An 18885-nucleotide genomic window follows, 5' to 3' on the forward strand; every position below is an offset into this window, starting at 1 on the left:
GATCATTCCCTGAGCCGGGAATGGGGCTGGAATTCAGCACGGAGATTCCCTGGGAATATTGGGATAATGGGCAGGGATCATTCCCGGAATGGGGTGATCCAGGGAACGGCTGGAATTCCGCATGGGGATTTCTTGGGAATATTGGGATAATGGGCAGGGATCACTCTCTGAGCTGGGAATGGGGCTGGAATTCAGCACGGGGATTCCATGGCAACATCAGGATAACGGGCAGGGATCATTCCTGGAGCTGGGGATCGTTCCCTGAGCCGGGAATGGGGCTGGAATTCAGCACGGAGATTCCCTGGGAATATTGGGATAATGGGCAGGGATCATTCCCGGAATGGGGTCATCCACAGAATGGCTGGAATTCAGCACGGAGATTCCGTGAGGTTCGGGAGCTGGGGAATTCTGGTTTCAGTTTCTAGCAATTCCTGCTTTGGTTTTGGGGGAATTTCAGTTTCTGGGAATTTTTCCTTCAGTTTCTGAGAATTCCTGCTTCGGTTTTTTTTTTTTCAATTCCTGGTTCAGTTCCTGGGGAATTCCTGCTGCAGTTTTATGGAGTCTCTGCTTCAAATCCAGGGAATTTCTGCTTCAGTTTCTGGAAATTCCTGCCTCAGCTCCTGTTGGGGGGGAATTTATCCTTCAGTCCTTCAAATCCAGGGAATTTCTCCTTCAGTTCCTGGGAATTCCTGCTCTTTCATGTGTTTAATATTGAGGTTTTCCTTGGAAAAGCCGAGGTGCTGCCTCTGTGTCCCGGGGTGGGACTTTCCTGGGATTTGTGGCTCTGTCTGGTTCCTCGGGCAGGGAAAGGTTGGATTTTCTGGGATTCAAAGGGATGGATGGGATTCCCTAGGAAAGGGAGCTGGTGGTAGGATTTTGGGAAGGAATTCCTGGCTGGGCTGGAATTCCCAAAGCAGCTGGGGCTGCCCCTGCATCCCTGGAATGTCCAAGGCCAGGCTGGAGCAGCCTGGGATGGTGGGATTGGAATGGGATGGGGTTGGAGGTCCCTTCCCACCCAAACCATTCTGGGATTCTGGGATCAAGGAGGCTCAGAATCCATCCCGAGGGATTTTCATGGAAGTTGGGGATGGAAAAGGGAAAGGAGACCCTTCCTGGAATCCCTGCCCTTGGAATGGAACGGGATTGGGATGGGATCTGAGGTCCCTTCCCACCCAAACCCCAAACCATTCCAGGATTCCCGGTGCCGTGGCTCTGGAGATTCCCACTGGGAGGAGCTGTGCAATTCCAGAGGCTCCGTGTTGTCCCGGCACGGCAGCAAATCCATAATTCCCTGTTTCTGTGGGATCAATGAATCCATTTGCTGCTGCCTGGAAGCGGGAGGCGGATCCATGGATTTGCTCCGGCCTCTCCCTGCTCCAAGGGCACGGCCGGCCTGAATTCCAGCTCTTGGGATTTTCCAGGACTTTTCCCAGGTTGGAATAAGCTCCCAAAAAATCCTCCAATGAAAAGTCTAGAAATCTGGGAACGTGGGAGCTGGGATTTTCCCACTGGAGCTATTCCTGCCTCAGCAATTCCCAGAATCTGGGAATTTAATAATGCCTTCATCCAGCCAGAAAGAACAGGAAAAATCCCAAAATTTGGGAATTCAAGGTGAAACTTTGGGAATTCAGCCTGGGGGAACCAAATTCCAATCCTGAAATTTGGGATAGAGGGGAGGCACCAGCAGCCTGAATTCCCATGGGATGATCCGGTAATTCCAAGGAATCTTCAGCTGCCTCATCCCTGGAATTGTTGGAATAATTTGGGATTGTGGGAGGACTCCATGTCCTTGGAATGGGATGAGATTTAAGCTCCCATCCCACCCAAACCATTCCAGAATTCCCAAATTCCCTTCCAAACCTTTTCCTCATCCCGCTTGGCATTTCCAAGGTTTTTTTCCCAATTTTCCAACTGGAAATCATCCAAATAAATATGGAAATGCGGCATTTTTGGAATTCATCCCTCCTAAAAATAATCATTTTCCCATATGGAATTAAGGTGGCAAATGTTGGAATTGGAATTTTTTCCTTGGATGTGAAATCCAGCTTCAACTTCTCAGTTTCCTTGGGGTTTTCCCAAATTTTCCCCTCGGTTCCTGACATTTCCACGTGGATTTGTGTCCCATCCTGATGGAATTCAGTCCTGCCATCCCGATTTTCTTTGGATTTTTGGGATGGGGATGCTCCCCTGTTGACTTTTCCCAGAATTTCGGGATGTTAACGCGGTGGTTTTTCCCGAATCCAGGCGAACCTGAAGAAATTCATGGAATACGTGCAGATGCTGAACTCGGAGAAGGTTTGCCGGCTGCTGGAAAAGGGGCTGGATCCCAACTTCCATGATCCCGACACCGGAGGTCAGTTCCACGTTCTCCTCAGGATTTGGGAGCGCTTCCCACAGGGAATCAGCTCAGCATTCCCAATTCCTTCCTGGAATTCCTCCAGGCTTTCCTCTGGAATTTTTCCCGCTCTAACCCAGTTGTCTTTTGGGGTTTTATGGTGCAATTCCCGCTTTTCAGGGGATTTTGGGAGTATGGCATTCCCTAGGGACAACTCTTCCCTTCCCAATCCCTTCTGGGGTTCACTGGGATGCGATCCCACATTTCTCCTCTTGGAATATTTTCCCTTCCCATTCCCGTTTCCAATCCAAGCTGCTGTTGGATGGAGGGATTGGAATCTTTCAGAAATTCCTGGATTGGGAGCTTTGGGTTTTTTTGGGAATGTTGGTTGGCTTCCCATGCATTTCCCAGGAAGTCTGGGCTGGATGCTGGAAGAGCAGGGTGGGAATGAGGCGGGAATAAGCCAGTACTTTTCCTGTTGGAATTTTTGGGGGTGGATCCTTGGGGATCCCATGAGAATCTCCCCATGGAAAAGTGGAAAATCCTGCTTGGAAAAATGGTTCCCTGCAGGATTTAATCCCATAAATGGACTGGGAATAACTGGGATGAAAAATATTGGGAAAACCTTCCTCTGCAGGGATGAATCCCGTTCATGGGCTGGAAATAACTGGGATGAGCCCTAAAATCCCCTGAGCTGATCCCATGGATTCAAAACTTTGGGAATCTTCATTTCAATGGATTCTGGGGAAGGTTTTAAGCTGTGCCGAGGATTTACTCCCATTTTCCAAGCTCTTCTTGGATGGAAAAATACAGAAAAATCCACCTTGGGAAGCAATTCCAGCCCTGTTTGAGGCTGTTCCCATTTTGCAGTTGCTGGGAAGATATTCCAGGAAAGATTCCCGGGATTTGAAAGGGATGAAAAAGCCCCAAAAATTCACAGTTGCTGCCTGTGGGGACATTGAAAAAGTGGGAATGAAAAAAAAAAACCCCAGATCCGGGATAAGTTTCCATTGTTCTGGAATGAAAGCCAAACCCCAGGGATGATTTTGCCGGAGAAAAGAGGGAAGAAAAAATCCTTGGATGTTTAACGAGGGATATTTAACGAGGGACAGTGGGAGAGGGAGAGGAGCCCAGGGAAACGTTGGAATTACAAAGGAGGATTCAAAATCCCTGAAATGGTGTAGGGGAAAAATTGCTGCGGGAATTGGGAATGGGGGAGGGAAAGGGGCCTGGAGCCAGGCTTGGAAAACAGGGAATGTTCCCTGGAGGGGAGGAGGCTCCAGGGAGAGCTTCCAGCACATTCCAGAGGTTCCAGGAGAGCTGCAGAGGGACTGGGGCCAAGGCCTGCAGGGACAGCACCCAGGGAATGGCTCCCAGTGCCAGAGGGCAGCCAGGGATGGGATCTTGGCAATGAGGAATTCCTGGCTGGGCTGGGATTGCCAGAGCAGCTGGGGCTGCCCCTGCATCCCTGGCAGTGCCCCAGGCCAGGCTGGAGCAGCCTGGGATGCTGGGATTGTCCCTGCCCTTGGAACGGGGTGGGAATGATCCCAGGGATAGGGATGAGATGACCTTGGAATGTCCCTTCTCCAAATCATGGAATTATTGAGTCTGGGAAAGAATTCCAAGGTCACCGAGCCCAAGCCGGGCCCGATCGCCACCAGAGCCCTGAGTGCCACCTCCAGGAATTCCTTGGACACCTCCAGGGATGGGCACCCCAAAGCTCCCTGGGCAGCCCCCGCCAAGGCCTGATCCCCTTTCCACTCTGAATCCTGGGCATTCCTTAATTCCAGCCCTTTTTCCATGATTTCCTGCTGGGACAAACTGGCCGTGGACATGGAATTCCAGACTTTCCTTCTCCCTTTTGTATCCATGGGGTTTCCAGACCCAATCCCATGGCATTCCTTAAATTATACAATTCCCACTCTCCTCTGGGAGTCCCGTGTGCATCCCAAGGGAATGAGGGAATCTTGGAATTCTTGGAATTCCCAGCAGGATCTGTGGGATTTGTAGCAACAACCTCAAGAAAAGTTGGGAGCATCCAGAGGCTTCTCCTGATTGGAATCCACCCCTTATCCCAGGATGAGGATTTTTCCATTGGTAGCACCAGATTTGGGAATTCCCAAGGGGCTGAGAAGAACCCATTCCCAAGATCCCATTCCTGAGATATTTTGGCTGCTTTGCTGTTGTTGTCTAATCCTGGAATTTTCCATCCAATTCCCACTCCTGCTGCTCAGGAGACCCTTGGGAATACCTGGGAGCCAGCATCTCCCAAATTTGGCCTCCGTTCCCATTCCAATGGATTTGATCCCAAACCCCAAGGAGATCTCGGTGGGCGCTTCCAGCTGGAAGTGAGATCCGCATTCCAGCGGATCCCATGGGTGGGCATTCCATGGGTCTCCCGCATTCCCGTCTCCTCCCAGAGTGCCCGCTGACGGCGGCGGCGCAGCTGGAGCTCAGCGCCGAGATGATCAAAGCGCTCCGGAACGGCGGAGCCCACCTGGATTTCCGCACCCGCGAGGGAATGACGGCGCTGCACAAAGCCGTGAGGTGCCGGAATCACGCGGCCCTGCTGGTCAGTGCCGGGGTTTGCCATCCTCATTCCAGCCCCTTTCCCTTTCCCTTTCCCTTTCCCTTTCCCTTTCCCTTTCCCTTTCCCTTTCCCTTTCCCTTTCCCTTTCCCTTTCCCTTTCCCTTTCCCTTTCCCTTTCCCTTTCCCTTTCCCTCTCCTCTCCTCTCCTCTCCTCTCCTCTCCTCTCCTCTCCTCTCCTCTCCTCTCCTCTCCTCTCCTCTCCTCTCCTCTCCTCTCCTCTCCTCTCCTCTCCTCTCCTCTCCTCTCCTCTCCTCTCCTCTCCTCTCCTCTCCTCTCCTCTCCTCTCCTCTCCTCTCCTCTCCTCTCCCCTCTTTCCCTTTCCCCTTCCCTTTTCCCCTTCTTTTCCTTTCCCTCCCTTCTTTCTCTTCCCTCTCTCCTTTTCTCCCTCCCCTTTCCTGGATTTTCCTTTTCTCCTCTGTCCCTCCCTCCTTCTGCTCTTTCCGTCCCTTTTCGTCTCCCCTTCCCAGATTTTTCCTCCTTTCTTCCCTCCTTTCTTCCCTCCCCTCATTTCCCTCCAGCCCTCTCCCCAGCCAGTTCCCCACGGACATGAAGTGATTCCCTCATCCCAGCCCTTCCCAAAGGGATGTTCCCCATTCCCAAGGGACCTTTCCCATTCCCAAGGGACCATTCCCTGTTTCCATGGGACTGTTCCCCATTCCCAAGGGTGTGTTCCTGTTCCCAAGTGGATGTCCCCATTCCCAAGGGACCATCCCCATTCCCAAGGTACTATTCCCCCTTCCCAAGGGACCATTCCCTGTTTCCATGGGACCATTCCCCATTCCCAAGGGGACCATTCCCCATTCCCAAGGGGACTGTTTCCCATTCCCAAGGGACCTTTCCCATTCCCAAGGGACCATTCCCTGTTTCCATGGGACTGTTCCCCATTCCCAAGGGTGTGTTCCTGTTCCCAAGTGGATGTCCCCATTCCCATGGGACCATTCCCCATTCCCAAGGTACTATTCCCCCTCCCCAAGGGACCATTCCCTGTTTCCATGGGACCATTCCCCATTCCCAAGGGGACCATTCCCCATTCCCAAGGGGACCGTTTCCCATTCCCAAGGGACCGTTCCTGTTTCCCAAGGGGCCATTCCCTGTTTCCCAAGGGGCCATTCCCCATTCCCAAGGGGGCCATTCCCCGTTCCCATGGGGCCGTTCCCTGTTTCCTGGGCAGACGCTGCTGGATCTGGGAGCATCCCCGGATTACAAGGACAGCCGGGGGCTGACCCCGCTGTACCACAGCGCCATGGTCGGGGGGGACCCCTACTGCTGCGAGCTGCTGCTGCACGACTACGCCCGCCTGGGCTGCGTGGACGAGAACGGCTGGCAGGAGATCCACCAGGTGCCAGGGCACCCGCGGGGAGGGGATCCGCCACGGGAATGCTCTCCCGGTGCTCACGGACGGGATCGTTCCATGCCTGAGGTTTAGGGCTGGGCTGCGGGAATGTTCTTCTCCTGGTGCCATGGATGGAGATCCACCAGGTGGGATGGGATCTGGCCATGGGAATGTTCTCCTGGTGCTCATGGACGGGATCGTTCCATGCCTGAGGTTTAGGGCTGGGCTGCGGGAATGTTCTCCCGGTGCCATGGATGGAGATCCACCAGGTGCAGCGGGATCTGAGGGGAGGGGATCCGCAGGGATTGGATCCGGCCACGGGAATGTATTTCTGGTACCCATGGATGGGATCATTCCATGCCTGAGGTTTAGGGCTGGGCTGCGGGAATGTTCTTCTCCTGGTGCTCATGGATGGAGATCCACCAGGTGGGATGGGATCCAGCCATGGAAATGTTCTCCTGGTGCCAGTGGATGGAGATCCACCAGGCATGGCGCGATCTGTGGGGATGAGATCCACAGGGATGGGATCCGGCCATGGGAATGTTCTCCTGGTGCTCATGGACGGGATCATTCCATGCCTGAGGTTTAGGGCTGGGCTGCGGGAATGTTCTCCTGGTGCCATGGATGGAGATCCACCAGGTGGGATGGGATCCACCCCACCTCTCCTGGTATGGGAATGTTCTCCTAGTGCCCGTGGATGAGATCACTCCATGCCTGGAGTTGAGAGCTGGACTCTGGGAATGCTGTCCATGGATAGGGTTGTCCGATCCCTAGGATTGAAGGCTGAACACTGGGAATGTTCTCCTGGTGCCCGTGGATGGGATCATTCCATGCCTGGACTGAGGGATGGACTCTGGGAATGCTGTCCATGGATGGGGTTGTCCCATCAATCCCAGCCAGGATTGAAGGCTGGATGGGGCCAGCTCTGCCTCCATCCCAGATTTTCCGGCCTCTCCCGGTGGTTGGGATCTTGCCAAAGGATGGCTGGCTCCAAGGGGAACGCTTTGGGATCCCAGATCCAAATCCCAGTTGTGCCTATCCCTGTTTTCCACATGGAATCCCCTTTCCACAAGGGGACTTAGAGAAACACTTGGATTGGGAGCTGGGAATCCCAAGCTTTGTGCTTCCCAATCCTTTGGGAGAAGGAGGGATGGGATCCCATTGGAATATCTCCCTCAACACCCAGCTGGGGATAGGAAACCCAGGGATGTGTCCTGTGATCCCAGTTTATGGATCCAACCCTCCCTGCTGCTTCCATCCTCCCTGGCTGATCCCTGAATCCCGAGATGGACCAAACCTGGAGGAGAACATCCCAATTTCCCAGAGATTTGGGGCGCTGAGTTCATCCCGTGCCACCACCCAGCTGGAGGAGCCTCCAGGATGATCCCGGATATGGGATGATCCGAACTTTTCCCATTGACCCAGAGCTGATTTATCCCACGGGTGTCCAGGTGGAGCAGTGAGGAGCCACACCCATTCCCACAGAATGGAAGATTCCCTGCCTGAATCCAGAGGGGGATTTTTTTGGGGGGAGGGCTCCCGCGTGTCCCTGATTCCCGCTTTTCCGTGTTTTCCGGAGCAGGCCTGCCGCTACGGGCACGTGCAGCACCTGGAGCACCTCCTGTTCTACGGAGCCGACATGGCGGCGCAGAACGCCTCAGGAAACACCGCCCTGCACATCTGCGCCCTCTACAACCAGGTGGGACAGGGGGACAGGGGGACAGGGACACCATGGCGGGGGGGTGGCACCACAGTGGGGCACTCCTGGATCTCACCATTCCCAAATCCAGGGATGGATTCCATCCCTGTCCCAAGATGAGGCTGTTCCTCCTTGGAGCCCCTGATTTTGTGTCCCGCAGGAGAACATCCCATGGTGGGATCTGTGGGATTTGGGGACAGGGGACATTGGGAGGGAGGTGGCACCACCCCAGGACCCTCCTGGATCTCACCCTTCCCAAATCCAAATGGATTCCAAAGTGGAATCCATCCCTGTCCCTGGGTAAAGCTGTTTGAGGCTGTTTCTCCTCAGAGCTCCTGGGTTTGGGTCCCAGGGTTGAATCCAAGGGATTTGGGGACAGGGGACACTGAGGGGAGGTGGCACCACAGTGGGGCACTCCTGGCTGTCCATTCCCAAATCCAGAGGGTGGAATCCATTCCTGTCCTTGGATGAGCCTGTTCCTCTTTGGAGCTCCAGGGTTTGGGTCGCAGGGTTGAATCCAGGGGGTTGGGGGACAGGGGACATTGAGGGGAGGTGACATCAGCCTGGGACATTTCTGGATCTCACCATTCCCAAATCCAGAGGGTGGAATCCATCCCTCTCCCAGGATGAGGCTGTTCCTCCTCCTCAGAGCTCCTGGGTTTGGGTGCCAGGGTTGAATCCAGGGATCCAGGGGATTTGGGGACGGGGGACACTGGGGGGGAGGTGGCACCACAGTGGGGCACTCCTGGATCTCACCATTCCCAAATCCAGGGATGGATTCCATCCCTGTCCCAAGCTGGGGCTGTTCCTCCTTGGAGCCCCTGATTTTGTGTCCTGCAGGAGAACATCCCATGGTGGGATCTGTGGGATTTGGGGACAGGGGACACTGCAGGGGAGGCGGCACCACCCCAGGACACTCCTGGATCTCACCATTCCCAAATCCAGAGGGTGGAATCCATTCCTGTCCCTGGGTAAAGCTGTTTGAGGCTGTTTCTCCTCAGAACTCCAGAGTTTGGGTCCCAGGGTTGAATCCAGGGGATTTGGGGACAGGGGACACTGAGGGGAGGTGGCACCACAGTGGGGCACTCCTGGCTGTCCATTCCCAAATCCAGAGGGTGGAATCCATCCCTGTCCTTGGATGAGCCTGTTCCTCCTCGGAGCTCCAGGGTTTGGGTCCCAGGGTTGAATCCAGGGGATTTTGGGACAGGGGACACTGCAGGGGAGGTGACATCAGCCCGGGACACTCCTGGATCTCACCATTCCCAAATCCAGAGGTGAAATCCCTCCCTGTCCCAGGATGAGGCTGCTCCTCCTTGGAGCCCCAGCCTGGTTTGGGATTTCCCAAGAGAGCATTCCATGGCTTAATCCATCCCATTCCCAAAATGTTTCGCTGGGACAGAACCCTTGAAAACGGAGGAAAATCCTTGGAAAAGGGAGAGAATCCTTGGAAGAGGAGCAGAATCCGTGGAAAATGAGGAAAATCCTGGGAGAAGGGGCAGAATCCTTCAGGAGGGAAGAGAAACCTAGGAGATCTCACCATTCCCTAGGAGAAAGTGCAGAATCATTCGAAAAGCAAAGGAATCCTTGGAAAATGGACAGAATCCTTGGAATCTGGATCTGGGTGCTCCCAAAGATCCCTTCCAACCCAATCCATACTGGAATTCCATGATTCCATGACTTGCTCCCTTTAGGGTCAGGAATACCAAATCCTTAGGGAATGCTCATCCTCCTTCTTCCCAAAGAATTTCCTGGCTCTGGATTGCTCCCAATCCTGGTCTAATTCCCCTTTTCCCTGTTTGGTTTGGTTTTTTTTTTCCCAGGAAAGCTGTGCCAGGGTTCTCCTCTTCCGAGGCGCCAGCAAGGAAATCCGGAATTACAACAGCCAGACGGCATTCCAGGTAAGCAGAATTCCCGGGAATCCCATGGAGCTTCCCGGTATGCCTGGGAAGCTTGTCACATACCCAGGGATTTTTCCAGGTGGGATTTGTCCCACCGGGGCGGGATTTGGGGTGAGCGTTCAGTGCCAGGGCAGGAGCGAGGGAAAAGCGCATGGAATTCCGGAAACAGGATGGGAATGTGGGGGTTTTGTGGGATACGGAAGTGGGAAGGGGAAGATGTGGTTGTTTTTTGGGATGGAAATGTTTGGGATGGAGGGGAATCCTGGGAAAAGGAGGAGAATCCTTGGAAAAGGAGCAGAGTGCTTGGAGGATTTTGGGATTTAGGGATTTGAGTGTTTGGGGATTTGAGGATTTAGGGGTTTGGAGGTTTGAGGATTTGGGGATTTGGGGATTTGGAGGTTTAGGGATTTGTGGAAATGGGGAATGAGGGATTTGGGGAATCAGGGATTTTGGGACTTCAGGATTTAGAGATTTGAGGATTTAGAGACTTTGGGAATTGAGGACTTGAGGATTTGGGGACTTGGGAGACTTGAGGACTTCAGGATTTGGGAATTTGGGGGCTCGAGGACTTGGGGGTTTGGGGATCTGAGGATTTGGAGATTTGGGGATTTGGGGGTTTGGGAATTTGTCTGCTGGGAAATCCCCTCCCATCAGGAACAGGCTGCCCAGGGCATTCCCAATCCCTGGAAATGTCCCCAAATCCTTTGGATGTGGCCCTTGGGGACGCATCCAGTGACACATCCAGCCGGACTGGCTGATCCCAAAACTCTTCCAGATCCCACGATTTTACCCAGGATCCAAACCCAACACCCTGGAACCATTCCAGGATTTGGGATAAATTCCTGGCTGGAATCTGAGGATTCCAGAGGACAGGGATTGTCCCCGAGCCAGGGCCACCCAAACTCGCTCCGGCCACTGTCCTGGGAAGGCGTTGGCACCTCAGAATTCCCGGATGATCCGAGGCAGGAGAATCCTTGGCTTCCCCCCTCGGGAAGCAGCTGTTCCCATCCATATGGACGCTCCGGAGCCGCTCATCCCGGTTTCCCGGCTCTTTTCCAGGTGGCCATCATTGCAGGGAATTTTGAGCTGGCGGAAATCATCAAAACCCACAAAGAGTCCGATGTTGGTGAGTTGGATTTTTCCTGGTTTTCCTGTTTTTGTTTTTTTTTTCCTTTCCTGTGGATCCCAGGGATGGAGTGGTGGGGGTGGGGGGAGGATTAATGGATTTTCCTGGTGTTGCATCCATGGATTTTCCCAGTGTTGGATTCATGGAAGCTGCTGCCACTTTGGATCTTGGAAGTGTCTGAGAGATTCCTATGGGATCCAGGCTGTTTTTTCCAGCCTTGCTGACATTCCCAGACTGTGGAATTATCCTGGATTTGCTCTGCTGTAAAATCCTGATTTTTCCTCTCTTTTCGCATCCCTGAGGGATTTCATTCCCAGAATCCTGGGATGTGGGGCAAGCAGGGAAAATCCTCTGGGAATAGGAGCAAAGTGGGTGTTGTTCTGGTTGGATTTGCTTTTTTAAGGAATATTTTGGGAATTTTGGTCCTTGGGGTCACCTTTCCTGTCCTTCCCATGTCCCCGTGGGAGAAGTTCCAGGGAAAAGTGTGCTTGGATCAGGAATAAAATCCACACTTGTTGCATCTCCTTTGGATTATCCTTGGATTATCCTGAGGAATTTACGGATCCAGGGCTGCCAATGGTAGGAGCAGTGGGAATCCTCAGCACAAAGGAACAGAGTCACGGGATCAGCAGCTGGAAAAAAAATTCAGGGAAAAATTCCTGCCTGGGAGGGACTGGCACAGAATTCCCAGAAAATTCCCCGTGGCTGCCCCTGGATCCCCCTAATGTGCAGGGTTGGAGCAGCCCGGGGTTCGTGGGAAGGGGTGGGATTGGATGGGATTTAAGGTCCTTTCCCACCCAGATTCCTGGAATTCCATAAAAACACTGAAATTAAGGAAAACAGGGTTCGGTTCTTCCGGAATTTGCAGCAGGAATTGAGCTTGGCTCAATCCCAAAAATCCTTTCTCCCATTTTTTTTTCCCCAGTTCCCTATTCCTGATAGCCAGAATTGGGAACGGGGGGTGGGATAGAAAAGTTGGGAAGGATTTTGGGAAGAGCTTGAGAACTCCTTTGCCTGCAAGGTCATGGAATTAATCCAAGAAAAAAGTCTGGGAATAAACGACCTCCAAAGGTCCGGCCTAAATTCCCCTTGGGATCTGCACCTGGGACTGAGCATCTCCATGATTTCCCCTGGAAAAAAAACGCAGGAAAACCAGCACGGAAAGCTGTCAGGAGCAATGGAAAGTCTGGGAATCAGCTCCGGATAAAAAATAGGTCAGGGAAGAATTCCAAACTAATTCCAACCCGAGCAGCAGGTCCAGATGGTCCTGCCCGTGGCCGGGAGCTTCCTGGGGTTTGGAAATTGGGTTTGGAAACTGGGATTTGGAAAAGTTAGGATTTGGAAATTGGGGCTAGAAATCGGGGTTTGGAAAAATCGGGGTTTGGAAAAATCGGGGTTTGGAAATTGGGTTTGGAAATGGGGGTTTGGAAAAATTGGGGTTTGGAAATTGGAGGTTGGGAATTTGGTTTGGGAATTGGGGTTTGGAAATGGGGATTTGGAAATTGGGGTTTGGAAGAATTGGGTTTGGAAAAATTTGGTTTGGGAATTGGGGTTTGGAAGTTCAGCAGGAGCTGAGGAATTTTGTTGGAGCAGGGGACGGCTCCTGCTCGTGTCCTTTTCCCAGGGTTTTACGGGAATAAGGAAGGAATTTGGTGGGATTGGGGTTGGAATGATGCTCGCGGAGGGGTTTTCCTGTGGAATTCCCAGTGGGAAGCTGGGCTGGGTTGAGGTGGGGTTTGGTGATCCCAGTGCAGGAGGGGAAGGGGTGGGAACTTCCCAGGAGAATTCCAGGCTCATCCACATTTCCCTTGGGATCCAGAGTGCTCTGCAGGGCTGGAACTTCCTTTTCCCTCTTGCCCTGGGAATTCTCCAGTTCGGGACGTTCCATGGGAATTCTCCACTTTGGGAAATAATTTGGGAATTCTCCAGTCTGGGAAGTGCCCCGGGAATTCTCCAGTTTGGAAGATGACTTGGGAATGCTCCAGTTTGGAAGATGCCATGGGAAATTTCTGGGAATTCTTGGAAATGTTGTGGGAATTCTCCAGTTTGGAACATTCCATGGGAATTTTCTGGTCTGGGCTATGCCCTGGGAATTCTGCAGGTTGGGAGATTCCATGGGGAATTCTCCAGTCTGGGATGTGCTGTGGGAATTTTCCAGTCTGGGAGGTGATTCGGGAATGCTCCAGTTTGGGAGATTCCGCGGGAATTTTCCAGTCTGGGAAAAGCCCTGGAAATTCTGCAGGTTGGAAAGTGCTGTGGGAATTTTCCAGTCTGGGATGTACTGTGGGAATTCTCCAGTTTGGAAAGTGTCCTGGGAATTCTCTAGTGTGGGAAATGTGGGAATTCTCCAGGCAGGGAAGTGCCCTGGGAATTCTGTAGTGTGGGAAATGTGGGAATTCTACAGTTTGGGAAACGCTTTTCCCCTTTTCCCCTGCGGGCCATTCCAGGCTCCTTCCCCACTTCCCTCTGGAATTTTCCAGGATTAAAATGGAATCACGGCCTGGAAGCGAGCAGACATTTGCACTCCTCGTGCTTTTCCATGAATATTTATTATCATGGAAGCAGCGAATCCAAACAAACCTCGGAGCGTTGATTGCGCTTCCCTTCCTCCAGCTGCCAGGAATTTTCAGGAGCCTCTGGAGCATCTCCGGGCTGAGAATTCCTCAGGGAGCTTTGGGTGTGTCCCGCTCCCCTCAGGGAGCATCCAGACCCCTTTTGGAAAACAGGGATCCGTGTTTTCCTTTGGAAAACAGGGATCAGGCTGCTCCGAGCGGCGCTGTCATGGTAACGGACGGGATTCGTTGTGCCGGGAGAAACTCGGTAAACAGACCTGGAATAAAGTCTGGGAAAGGTGTGGGAAGGAATATCCGGAGCTCATTGTGGGAATTTGCTCCGAGTTTTGTTCCTTTGTCATCTCCCTCCCGGGATTTTCCCAGTGGGAATTGTGAATTCCGGAGGATGGGATGAGGAAATATTCCACGGAACTGGAAATCTGGGAATGTCCTGGTCCTGGATCCTGGAATTCAGGCTTGGTGGTTCTTCATCACCATCATCATCATCATCACCACCACCCTCTCTCCCTTTCCCTCCCTTTCTGTCCCTTTTCCCACTGGGAAATGTGGATTGAGGGGGGTGGGATGAGGAAGTGTTCCCTAAACTGGGAATCTGGCAGGAGTCTGGGAATGTCCTGATTCTGGCTCCTGGAGTTTGGACTTTGGTGATTCTCCTTCTTCATCGTCATCACCATCATCATCGTGCTCTCCCAGACAGTTTGGAATCCCAGAATCCCGGGGTTACTGAGGCTGGAAAAGAATTCCAAGGTCACTGAGTCCAAGCCCAGCCTGAGCCCCGAGTGCCGCATCCAGGAATTCCTCGGACAACTCCAGGGATGGCAACTCCAAACCTCCCTGGGCAGCCCCCGCCAAGGCCTGACTACCCTTCCCATGGAAAAATGATCCCAAAAATCCAACCCCAACCTCCCCTGGCACAGCTTGAGCCCGTTCCCTCTTGGGAAGTTCTTCAGGCAGGATTTTCGCTTCCCGGATTTTTTTCCGGGGATTTTCTGTGAGGAGTGATGGCGTCCAAGGTGAAACACCTCCTGGAGATGTGTCCCGTGCCTGGGTGACGCCTGGCCTTGGTGGGACATCGCTCTTCCGGTGGCCCTCGGGGACACGGATCAGTGGTGGCCTTGCAGTCGCTGGGTTGCGTTGTCTGGGAGGGCTTTTCCAACCCCTTCGGCTCCGAAATTCCATCATTTTGACCTAATTTTCCCATTGGGATGGCCTTGGTGGGGCATCCATCCTTGCTGGTGGCACCTGGGGGCACGGATCAGTGGTGGCACTTGCAAATGGTGGCCTTGCATTGGTTGGGTTTGATGGCCTTGGAGGGCTTTTCCAACCCCTTCGGCTCCGAAATTCCATAATTTTGGTCCGGCTTTCCCATGGGATGTGGCCCCGAAATTCCATTGTTTTGTCCAGCTTTCCCATTGGGATGTCCTTGGTGGGACATCCGTCCTTGCTGGTGGCCCTTGGGGACACGGATCAGTGGTGCCCTTTTGTGTTGGTTGGGTTTGATGTCCCTGGAGGGCTTTTCCAATCCCTCTGGCTCTGAAATTCCATAATTTTGCTCTGGCTTTCCCGTTGGGATGTCCTTGGTGGGACGTCCATCCTTCCTGGTGGCCCTTGGGGACACAGATCAGTGGTGGCCTTGCAGTGGTTGGGACTGATGGCCCTGGAGGGCTTTTCCAACACCTCTGGCTCCGAAATTCCATCGTTTTGTCCCAATTTTCCCACCGGGATGTCCTTGGTGGGACGTCCGTCCTTGCTGGTGGCCCTTGGGGACACGGATCAGTGGTGGCCTTGCATCGGTTCGGTTCCATTGTCTGGCAGGGCTTTTCCAACCCCTCTGGCTCCGAAATTCCACAATTTTGGTCCGGTTTTCCCATTGGGAATGGCCGAGGGCGTTGGGAATGGCGGTGGGCGCTGAGGGCAGGGGGCGCCGACAGGATCCGGGAGGCGCCGCTGGTGCCGGGAGAAATTCCCACACCTGAGGCTGGAACTCATCGGAGAACGAACGCCGGGCGTTGCCACGGCAACGGGAAGAGTTCCAGGAGCCTGAAATCCTCGGACTTTGAACCTCAAATATTCCTCGGGAAAATATTCCGAGCATGGCCGTGCCCAGCCTGGGCTGCTCCTTCCCAATCCCAGGATTTTCCTTCTCCTGGTGGCCTCGGAGCATCCTCGGGATTCACCTCTGGAAGGTGCCATGGGAGCAGTGCCCTTGGAATGGCAGCTCTGGGAATATCCCGAATCCAGAGGGCTTGGAATTCCCTGCTCCTTGTCCCCTGTTCCGGCTCAGAGCTGGAGCAATCCGTGTTTTTCCCGATGTTTTGGCAGCAGGAATGGGCTGGATGCGGCCGGTTCCGGATTTCCCGCTGGATTTTGCCACAGGCGCCGGACAAATTTTAGGGATGTTAAACTTCGGGATGGGAACGAGCTCATTGAACAAAATATTGTAAAATCCCATTTTCCTGGAAGTTTGGAGTTCAGGGGCCCCACAGCTGAACCTCATCCCTTTCCGGAACATCCGGATCTGTTTCGCGGATCGCGGAATTGTTCAGGCTGGAAAAGTCCTTTAAGACATTGAATCCAAGAATTCCCAACACTTCCAAGGCAACCACTGATCCATGTCACCAAATCCCACTGAAATCCTTCCAGGATGGGGATTCCACTCCTGGTCCCTCGGTGGAGCCGGAGTTTGCACTTCCAGGTGGATCTGGGAGGCCGCTTTTTCCCGTCATTCCCAAGGATTGGGAGGGAATTCAGGGCAGGGAGTCGTTGGTGATTTATTCCACATGTTGGGTATTCCCATCTTTCTCTTGGCACATCCCTGGAGCTATGGAATAAGGACTTGGAATAGGAGGAGCAGCCGGGATTTGTGGAAGTGTCGATCCCAGTGGCAGCTGGATGTGGATTGCTGGGAATTCCACTGGCCCTGTCCTGGTCCATCAGAGCTTCCTGAGATGCCACTTCCAAACCCTTCCCAGCCCTGATCCATGGTTGGATCCCATGGATTTCCAGTGCTGGGAGAGAAACTGGGAGACCATTCCCTTCTTCCCAAGTCAGCTCCATGGGAATTCCCAACCTTCTCCTCCACTCTCTTCCTTCTTTTCCCACAACTGCACTCCCAAAACCTAATCCTGCATTCCCACTTTTTTGGTGTTTAGATTCCCACCTAATCCCATATTCCCATTTTTTATTCCCAGTGCCTTTCTGAGAAACTCCCAACCTTCTTCCCAACCCAACTCCAAACCCATTCCCAACCTTCTCCTCCTGAGTCCCACACCTCCTCCACCCTATTCCATCTTTTCCCACAACTCCCAACACATAATCCCGTATTCCCATCTTTCTGGGGCCTTAGGTTCCCACCTAATCCCATATCCCATTTTTTGGGCCTGAAATTCCCACCTAATCCCACCTTCCAATTTTTCATTTCCCATTGCCTTTCCAAGAAACTCCCAACCCAATTCCACACCCACTCCCAACCTTCTCCTTCACTCTCTTCCATCTTTTCCCACAACTCCCAACACCTAATCCCATATTCCCATCATTTTTAGTCCTTAGATTCCCACCTAATCCCGCATTCCCATTTTTTATTTCCATTGCCTTTCCAAGAAACTTCTTGGAAGTTTCCCAACCCAACTCCACACCCATTCCCAACCTTCTCCTCCGCTCTCTTCCATCTTTTCCCTCAACTGCCCTCCCAAAACCTAATCCCCAATTCCCATCTTTTTTAGTCCTTAAATTCCCACCTAATGCCATATCCCCATTTTTTCCAGCCCAAGATTCCCACCTAATCCCATCCTCCCGTTTCCCAATCCCGCTGCCTCGCCGTGAAACTCCCAGCCTTCTTCCCAAACCCCAGCTCCACGCCCTCCGCTCTCTCCCCGCTCTTTTCCCGCAACTCCCAACACCTAATCCCGCATTTCCCGGTGTGGTTTTTTTTTCCCGTTCCCAGTGCCTTTCCGAGAAACCCCCAGCTACACCAAGCGCCGCCGGCTCCTCGGCTCCGGCGGGCTGGCGTCGCCGCGCCTCCTCCAGCGCTCGGCCAGCGACAACAACCTGAAGGCCGAGAGCCGCGCCTCCTACTCCCCGGTGCCGTCCCTGCGGAGCCTCCCGCCCCAGCTCCTGGTCCAGATGCAGGAGGCGGCCGCTGGAATGGCGGCCGCTGGAATGGCGGGCTCCGGAATGGGGGACGGGAGCTTGGCCGGCGCCCGCAGCGCCCACAGCCGCTCGCCCTCGCTGCAGCGCGTGCAGGAGGAGAGGGAGGCCGAGGCGCCCTCGCTGCGCCGGAGCAGCCGCGGGAAGGGCAGGTACGGGATCATCGGGAACGGCATCCCGGGGATTGGCACTGGGACTGGGATGGGGGTGTGGGAGGGGGCAGAGGTGGGAATGGGATGCCATGGATTGGGTTGGGGTGTGGGAGGGGGCAGAGGTGGGAATGGGATGCCGGGGACTGGGAGAGTGTGAAAGGGATTAGATGGAGTCAAGGATGCGATCCCATGGATTGGGGGCGTGTGGGGAGAATTAGAGCTGGGAGTGGATCCCAAGGATTGGGTTGGGGTGTGGGAGGTGTCAGAGATGGGAATGGGATCCCATGGATTGGGTTGGGGTGTGGGAGGTGTCAGAGATGGGAATGGGATCCCATGGATTGAGTTGGGGTGTGGGAGGTGTCAGAGATGGGAATGGGATCCCATGGATTGGGTTGGGGTGTGGGAGAAGTTAAATGAAGTTAGGAATGCGGTCCCGTGGATTGGATTGGATTGGATTGGATTGGGGTGTGAAAGGAATTAGAGGTGGGAAAGGATCCCATAGACGGGGGGGAATGGGAGAGGGATTAGAGCTGGGAATGGGATAACATGGATTGGAAGAGTTTGGGAGGAATTAGAGCTGGGAATACGATCCCATGGATTGAGGGGGTATGAAAGGGAATACATGGAGTTAAGGATGCGATCCCATGGATTGAAGGGGTGTGGAAAGAATTAGAGCTGGGAATGCGATCCCATGGATTTGGGGGTGTAGAAGGAATTAGAGCTGGGAATGCAATCCCATGGACTGGGGGAATGTGGGATGTGGGGTGGGAAGAAGGAAGAGTGGGAAAGATTCTGATGAGGAGCAGGGTTATGGTGGATTATTGGGTTCCCTATGGGTTTTTCCTGCTATTCCAAGGTCAGATCCAGTTTTTCCCTGGGTTTTTCCCTCCATCCATCCCAGCGTCAAATTTGCTTCTTCCCTGGGTTTCCCCTCTGTCCCATACTCAGATTCCATTGTTCCCTGGGTTTTTCCTTGGGTTTTTCCCTGGGTTTTTCCCTGAGCTTTTCTCTGGGTTTTCCTGCCATTCCATGC

General features: G+C 53.5%; 1 protein-coding gene across 1 annotated transcript in view; it reads left to right on the forward strand.

Annotated features, from left to right (window-relative positions):
* SHANK3 (SH3 and multiple ankyrin repeat domains 3) overlaps positions 1 to 18885 on the forward strand; it is a 122636-nt gene that overhangs the window by 17640 nt on the left and 86111 nt on the right. The window contains exons 4-10 of the mRNA XM_066551091.1: positions 2245 to 2353; positions 4756 to 4907; positions 6097 to 6264; positions 7841 to 7957; positions 9778 to 9855; positions 10915 to 10981; positions 17498 to 17852. Of these exons, the coding sequence (XP_066407188.1) occupies positions 2245 to 2353; positions 4756 to 4907; positions 6097 to 6264; positions 7841 to 7957; positions 9778 to 9855; positions 10915 to 10981; positions 17498 to 17852 (1046 nt within the window). The remainder of the gene's footprint in view (positions 1 to 2244; positions 2354 to 4755; positions 4908 to 6096; positions 6265 to 7840; positions 7958 to 9777; positions 9856 to 10914; positions 10982 to 17497; positions 17853 to 18885) is intronic.

Source organism: Molothrus aeneus, chromosome 5 (genome assembly GCF_037042795.1).
Source record: "Molothrus aeneus isolate 106 chromosome 5, BPBGC_Maene_1.0, whole genome shotgun sequence".
Taxonomy (NCBI): Eukaryota; Metazoa; Chordata; class Aves; order Passeriformes; family Icteridae; genus Molothrus; species Molothrus aeneus.